The 8533-nt window shown below is 37.8% G+C and overlaps 1 protein-coding gene across 1 annotated transcript; it reads left to right on the top strand.

Annotated features, from left to right (window-relative positions):
• The first annotated feature begins 2663 nt into the window (after positions 1-2663).
• Positions 2664-4010, top strand: LOC141658988 (uncharacterized). The gene is made up of 2 exons (XM_074465693.1): positions 2664-2836; positions 3021-4010. The coding sequence occupies exon 2, from the start codon at positions 3250-3252 to the stop codon at positions 3919-3921; it is 672 nt and encodes a 223-aa protein (XP_074321794.1). The 5' UTR covers positions 2664-2836; positions 3021-3249; the 3' UTR covers positions 3922-4010.
• Positions 4011-8533: the final 4523 nt, after the last annotated feature.

Below are 8533 nucleotides of genomic sequence, written 5' to 3'. Positions count from 1 at the left end.
CACGAGTGCAAATTCCATTAATTTTTAGTTCTACGTACATGAGCTCAGTGGACTTGGCCTCGAAAAGGTTGGTGCCTTTTCCCATCGAACACATCATGTGCACCGCGCCCATTCGTGCCACTTCCCCATGTTCGTTGAACTCATCATTGTCCCCCGGGTCGACTTCTTGGTCTGTCCCTTCGGAGTTTGGCTCAACAGACATCTTCGACAAATTCTTCTTGAGGGCGTTGAATTCCCCCTGGTGCGGACACTCGCACATTCGGTGTGGTCCTTTGCATAAGAAACAGGCAAACGGTTTTCTAGCTGTAGACGCTTCCGACGTACTCCCCTTTGAGGAAGTTGGAGTGGGATTAGCTTGCCCCCACCTTCTATAATCTCCTCCTGGGCGAAATCGGTTGTTTCCCGTAGAAGGAGTTTTGTTTTGCGACGTATTTCCTCCATATCTGGGGTTACTCCCACTCGCTGCAGAGAATACCTTCTTCTGCGCAGCTTCACGCTCAGTATAATAATCAACTAGTCTCTCTGCTGCGGTCATTGCAGCGGAGAGGGAGTCGGGTCTTTGTCGCATGATCTCTCGTTGAGCCTACTCTTTCAAACCATCAACGAACTGGAACACACGATCCTTCTCGGTCATATCAGTTATCTCCAGCATACATGTCGAGTAGGCTTTTACGTACTCCCGGATAGAACCCGTATGCTTCAAGCTCTTGAGTTTTCTTCGAGCTAGGAAGTCGGTATTCTTCGGATAGAATTGTTCCTTGAAGAGTCGTTTGAAATCCTCCTATGACTCCAACACTACGCTCCCTGCCTCGATATCGGCGTATTTGGAGCGCCACCATTGTTTGGCATCATCGATTAGATACATGCTCGCGGTAGTGACTTTAAGTGTCTCATCGAGCGCACTTGCTCGGAAGAAGTGCTCCATGTCGAAGAGGAAGTTATCGACTTCTTTCGAGTCTCTCGCCCCACTATACTTGTGAGGTGCAGACGGCTTCACCTTGGGAGTCCCACCGAAATTCCCGTCTGCGACCATTTTCATCAATGTATTACACATGTTCTCGAGCTGTCCGAGTCTCTCATGGACATAGCCCATCTCTTCCGCGAACTCTCGCGGGATCGATGCTTCTATAGCGTCAAAGCGGGCCTCATGCCCCTTTATCATATCGTCTCGTTTACGGCTCCAAGGCGAGCCTCATGCCCCTTTACCGTCTCATCTACGGCTTGGTGAGTGCCCCCGAGGCTCACCACGAGTCCTTCCAGATAAAGAAGTTTCTCCTCAAGTAGTTTCTCTAAGGCCGACACCCGGGCCCTAGTTTCTCCTTTGTTCCCACTCAGTTCTGCGGTCTTTCCCGTCATCGTATGCAGCAGCTCGTCGTGAAGACCGAGCTCTGATACCAAATGTCACGGTCCGGGACTTTGAGCCGCAACGTGGCACGCACCCTTGTCTAACACACGACAAGAATGCAAGCGAGAGCGTCAAACACTAGTGAAGGATCGCTAGTGCATTCGTAATCGGTCTCGGTTGGCGTGTGTCGGGAATCCTAGTCACGATTATCAAGTCCGGCACACGAAAGCAATAAAAGTAAGCAATACGATTATTGAAAGCAAGAACACAAGCAATATCAAGCTTTTGGATGAGAAGCGGTTTAATTGACTAGCACCTCTCATAGAGGCAAATTTGATAGTTTGGTCCTGGTAGCAGGATACATTGATTGTGCAGAATAGCGATATGTTTTCTAAACACCTAAAAACATATCTTAAACTAAAAACGAGACTCCAAGATTCGACACGCGGGGAGTAGTCTTGGAGTACTAAATGAGACTAAAAACAGAAATGAAAATACATGAGTACAAATAAGAAATCTAAGGGTTCGAAGTGGAAGGACTGCCCGCGCAATTTTTAGGGATTGTGCGCTACAACTGCGGCTCATTACACAGCGCAACTTCAACTCCACCTATGGATCATGGTGTGTATAATTTTTTTTTTACTCATAAACGATCTGCCACCCACCAAAAATTTACCCATAAGGCCATAACCACTCGGCCACTCCTTCTAGGATGGGTGTGATACCGTATCCAAACCCGTCCACTTCCAACTCTAAATCACTTTAAAATTGCTAGAAACATAAAGGATATATATGAAAAAGAAATGTATAGTTCGCAACTATATACCAAATAATTTTCAAATTTCCGTTCCAACTGATAACACAATCTCACTTTCGTCCCTATAAACGCTCTGCCACCCGCCCAAAATTTTATAGAAATTTTTACCCTTTCAAAAGAACACGACCTACTTAAACAAGGTAATAATCAAAATACAAAGTAAATACTCCCTCTTATTCACTCTTTTCTTCTCCATTTCTGTCTTGCACAAAAAATAAGAAAATGAATTTATACCGTTCAAAATACACTACCTATCGTGTAATTGAATTGAATTTGAACCACACAAAATTTCAAAAAAAAAAAGGAAATATGGAAAAATAAAATTTAAAAATTCTCAATAAGAAAATACGGAAGAAAAGACGAACGGGAGAGGGTATGACTATGAGGAAAACTTGATGGATCACGTGGAAGAAAGAGACAAAAAGAAATAAGAGCAGGAAAAAGATTTTGAAAAAAAAAAAGAAAAAAAAAAAATCTAAGTCGGTTGAAAAGAAATACAACCGGGTGTATAACTGTATATATCAAGAAAGATCTGTTGACCAAATCCTTTATTCCCTTCACAAGTTTTTCACTCTCCACAACAACAATGAACAATTCCGTTTTTAGCCGATTAAATTTTATCGATGTGATTATTATATTAACAAGCGCTAACTTAATTTTCCGTCCCATTTTAGGTAATATTTCAATCAAATTACCAAACCCTTTAACCATAAACCAATACGGTTTCAACCATGTGCTTCAACTGAAACCCCGGAAACAAAAACCCAAACCCAAACCCAAACCCGACCCCGACCTCGACTTACCAGACGATATCATTGTGATAATTTTAAGTAAAGTTGATATTGTCACGCTTTGCAGGTGCACCCTGGCACTGTCACAGGATGCTATTCTTCCCCGAATTGCCTCGTTTTCAACACCGTTAGAGGCGTCATTGTTTATCCCAGATAGATCACAGTATTGGTATGGTCGATTGTTTAACAAAATAATTTCCAATTCTATAGTACTTTTCTTAATAATTCTGGGTAGTAATTCTGTTATACCTGAGACGTTTATAAAACTAACTACATACGTCTTCTTGTGGATAAACATGCCTATGTTAAATCCGGAAGCTGTTGATTTTTTCAAAAAGCTTACTGGGTTAAGGTCATTGGAAATTGATCTCCCGGCAATGCCTTGTTACGACTGTCGTGTATCGCCTCATTTGTGGTTTAAATGGGACGCGAGGTTTGGAGTTTACGACACTATGGCTAGTAGTTATGTTCTGTATGTGTTTGGTGATAAGGCGGATGATAACACGAGTAATACTGTTAGGACAATAAGTCAGATGTTGAGGGCAATGAAGACGGTTGCGTATCATTCTATGTTACATTGTTCAGTGATAGATTTGGGGTGTGAAGAGGGTCATTGGAAGACGGGTATGAACATCATGATCAAAGATGCTGAAAGGAATGGGAGTATGATGATTGGTCCTAAATCGAAATGGGGCGGTGGTAAAACCCGATTTAAGATTTTCCATTTGCCTTCGACTTTGAACTTCAGTCGCTATGTAAATGAAGATGAGGATCCGGTCCAAGCCCAAGATGTGATGCTTCTGTTCTTGGCCCATCTGGATGCTAGTGTTGATCAAGATGATAATGATGTTATAATGTCTTGCCTTGCTGATATGGGCGGCCAGGAAGGAGAAGCAGATCAAAAAACGGAGCTTAGAGATATTGTGGCACAATTCCTAGCCGATGAAAATTGTATGGTGTTCATTTGATTTACATTTAAGATATTGTATGTCTATATGCTGTTATGTTGGCTCACTTGGCTGGTACGCCAGTTTCGGATAGACTGTTACAAATTCAGAATGCTACTGTTATATATGTTCGGTTTGCTGCATTTTGGCAGAACTGAAACTCTCAAAGCGTGTCATTATTCTTTATTGAAGTTCAGTCGCTCGATGCAGTTTCCGTTTTAATTATGTTCTGGCTGTCGTTGATGAAGGATATAGTATGTCTAAATGCTGTTCTGTTGGCTGGGAAGCCATTTTCGGAACGACTGTTACAAATACAGAATGCTACTGTTATTCTGTTCAGTTTGCTTCATTGCTTTTCTGGTATGTATAAGAGTTCATTTGGTTCACCTTAACAATTCTCGATGCCCAGGGATTGATATATCATGTTATCTTCTACGAGTATATTTTCTTATGAATTAGAAAAACTTGTTTGGTTGAACATAGAAAATGGGATTTATGTAGGAAACTTACTTTCGGGATTATATAAGCAATTTCCTCCATTCTGAGTAGTAATTCCAATTTATGTGTTTTGTATCAACAGAACAATTTTACTCCGTATTATTTTTTGTAATTCACATGAATTGAAATATTCCGTGTCTTCTTGTAAGTTACCAACTGTCTCCTGCCTCCCCCTCACCTATTTCATCTTCCTCTGCCACACTTCCTGAATCAACTATCCCGACCCTAACTGCATCCCTATCTCCCTAGCTGTCATTCATTGTTGGTCCCTTCACCAGATTGATGATTAAGGTGCAAGTTTTGGTAATTCAGTTGCTCTTGTTTTTCTTGGAGCTCCCAAACTCTCCCAAATTGTTGTCGGGCTCTATGTCTTCCACACTATTGTTTTTTTTTCTGCTGGAAAATTACGGAACAGTTGCTGCTATAACAACTGTAACCGGCCTTGACAGCCCCTACAATGCTGAAGCCTCCCATCTGGCGTTAGCTGCCAGGACCTGGTCTTTGAGTTTAAAATGTACTTCACTTGGAACCTTGAAATGATCGGTGTCCCTTGATCCCTTGAAGCCCCTTCCTGTTCCTCCTTGTTTGATTTGATGCTTCAAAAGAAGCAAATATTGTAAATTGTCCCACATTAAATTGGAGCATATTTCTAAGTTGAATATGCATTTTTCATGGTTGACTCATGTGGTTACCAAGTTGATTGTGTGGTTTCCCAAGTTTATTATTTACCATATTTGTAATTTACAATGCTAATTCACCACTATATAAACCTAAACTTTACAACCCCAAATTACACAACAAAAGCCACTACTTTCTTCTCCCTAAGTAATTCTCTATCAAAACCCGTCTTTGGAGGTTTATTCTCTATCTAAACCCGTCTTTAGAGGTTTTTTTGGCAATGTTCTTGGCTGGGTTCATGTCGTGCCTTCGTCTACACCGGAGGTACAACGGTTGTGTAACCCTGGGGATCGATTGTCATGAGGCGGTGTATACAGTACATGGCAAATTCGACTTTAGGACAGTGTGGACATGGCCCACCTGCGACGCCCAGCCGATCTGTGGGACGCAGCAGCGGTCTTTTGAAAGCCACGCTCGGCGGCGTAGGAATGCTTTCGACCGGATCGTTTTAGATTGGTCGGTTTCGTCTCAGCAAGGGTCTCGAAACGATGCAAGAGATGTTCGGAGTCGCCACCAAGCATTTGTGGGATGCTTGGAACCCATTCGAATCCACTTTATACCTAGGTCAACCAAGGCAAAAAGTGGTGTTTGACATAGGTACTAAAGATAAGGAATTGTCCCTCTTTAGTATCCTATCTCTAGAATGACTCTCGTACGCCCTGGATAAGGTCGTCCACTATCCAAAGTTTCTGAGTAAGAGGTGAAGGCACGTATTGGGAAGCCCTTTAATCGGACACCCAATCCCGCCCGCAGTAGCGGCCTTTACTGATCGATCTTGGTTGGTTAAATGCAAAAGTTGATAAAACGGGTAAATGCATGAATGCGTTTGAACCTAACATGTGAGCTTTCTATGTCGGCTGTTTAATCCAAGTATCAAGTATTTGATGTCAAGTTGGATTTAATGTTGACTAGTTTGAATGCCCGTGCGTTGCAACGGGGTAATAAACTTATTTATAATGCAAAAAAAAAAAACATTATAAGAGTTTAATGTTTACATTCTATGTCTAATGCTTGGTTTACATATTATTAAAATATCTCTTTCAAAAAAAATAAAAGATTAATATATACGTGGGTTAACTCTTATTTATAATCATATAATCACCTTACCTTATACTAATCTTTCGATGTGGGACAATTCTATTATTTATATGTAATATATTCACCAAACTTGGATTATTTTTCTGATGCTATTTATACGTAATATATATTCATCAAACCTGCATTATTTTTCAATGTGGGACAAATAACATACTCAGAATTACACTATCTTTTTTCCACTTAGTTCGACATCCAACCAGATCCCGAATACCAAATACGGACAATTACTACTCATTATATCTAATAGTTATATTTAAATTTAATAATATGATCAAGTACTCTCCGTTAATATTTGTACGTTGTTTTTCTTTAAAAAAAAAATTCATAATTGAGATACGGAAATTTTCCGTGGTACCCCTTAATTTTGTCAGATTTTCCATGTTACCCTTACTTTTAAGAATCTGCCTACGGTACCCTTGAGGTTCCATTTTTTTTGCCCATGGTACCCCCTAATGTAAAGGTTATTAAATGGACGTTAAGTTTGATGGCGTGACAATAAAATAACAATTAAAAAATAATTCCCCCTTTATTGTTTTATTGGTACGAATATATCTCTCTTTTAAATGAAAATTTAATTAACTATATTATTATAATATTAGAAATTTCTCATGGGAACTTTGAACTTTGATAGATTACACATGGTATCCCTAATTTTAAGTTTCTACAAATGGTACCCTTGTGTTCACCTTTTTCTTTCTCAGAATACCATTTGACAACTTCCGTCATAAGCCCGTTACTCTTATGACTTGGGGACGCCTTTTTCTTTTGTTATCTATTACACAAACACTTCATTATCTAATTCCTAAATCCATATTTTATTTAATAAACTAACATTTAATACCTAAATAACAAAACACAAATAGCATGACATGCTCAATTACTCATCTAGTTACTCATATGAGTAATAGCGTTATGAAAAAAAGTAAACACAAGGGTATTATATGTAGAAACTTAAAATTAGGGGTATTATGTGTAATCTACCAAAATTCGAGGGTATCATGAAAAATTTCCGTTATAATACTGACCATTTTATCGCTCTTTCTCCCACCTAAAAAAAATGTTACAACTTTAAAAATTTAACATTTAATTCAAGATTATGTTTAAAGTCTCTTATATAATAAGTATACTTTGAGAGATTAATATATTTGGGGTGATACCTAAGTTCCAAGGATAAATCCTATTTATAATCATGGGATCACCTCAGCTTATGATAATCTTCTGATGTGGGACAATTCAACTATTTATACGTAGTATATATTTATCACACCTACATTCTTTTTCAATGTGAGACGAATAACATATTTAAAAGTACACCATATTTTTGAACCTAATTCGACATCCAACCCGATTTAATAATAAGTAAATACTATATTATCTATTAATATTCATACATTTGTTTTCTATTTTTTTTATCATAATAAAAATATGTGCAAATGATATGAACCTATACTCTAATAATAGAATTTTTTTTAACACAATTCTAATTATATTATTTAAACGTAGTATATTTACCACACCTACATTATTTTTTAAATGTGGGACATATAAAATCAATAGGTAGAAAATATAATGATATAAACTTTTAAGAGCACTCCAAGACAGTATTTAAGATACTCAAATGATTTTGGGTTGATACCTAAGTTCCAAGGATGCCTCTTATTTATAATCATGGAATCACCCACCTTATGTTATATTTCGATGTGGGAAAATTCTATTTTTTATATGTATTATATTTGTCACACCTATATTATTTTTCAATGTGGGACATATAACATACTATGAAATACACCATCTTTAATATGTGCAAATGATATGAAATCTATACATACTCTAATGATAGCATTTCTTACCATGAATCTAACAATATTATTTTCATAATTTTTTTACCGACATTATTTCTTTAGTTTTGTACTGTGTCAGGAGACTACCATTAGTAAAATCTTTAGTTTTGTATTTTTTGATTTTTTGATTTTCTTGTTCATGTTCTTAACTCTTTCCCGTGTAGTTCCCAACGATTTCCACTTTATTTTTTATATCATATCGTAGATAATGATTGAAAATCTTAAGAGTTCTTTAAAACAATATTTATGAGACTCAATTTTTTTACAATATTTATGAGACTCAATTTTTTTTGGGAGGATCCTAAGTTCCAAATATGCCTCATATTTATAATCATATGATCACATCACCTTGTACTAATCTTTCGATGTGGGACAATTCTACTATTTATATGTAGCATATTCACCGCACATACGTTATTTTCCAATGTGGGACAAAACATACTAAAAAGTACACAATTTTACATATTACGAAGTAAACCATCTTTAATATGTGCAAAGAATATGAAATCTATACTCTA

The sequence above is a fragment of the Silene latifolia genome, chromosome 6, assembly GCF_048544455.1.
Source record: "Silene latifolia isolate original U9 population chromosome 6, ASM4854445v1, whole genome shotgun sequence".
NCBI classification, from domain to species: domain Eukaryota; kingdom Viridiplantae; phylum Streptophyta; class Magnoliopsida; order Caryophyllales; family Caryophyllaceae; genus Silene; species Silene latifolia.
This window is presented reverse-complemented; position numbering and strand designations above follow the sequence as displayed.

Coding starts and splice junctions, on each gene's coding strand:
- LOC141658988 (XM_074465693.1), top strand. CDS start 3,250: ATGCCTATGTTAAATCCGGAAGCTGTTGATTTTTTCAAAAAGCTTACT.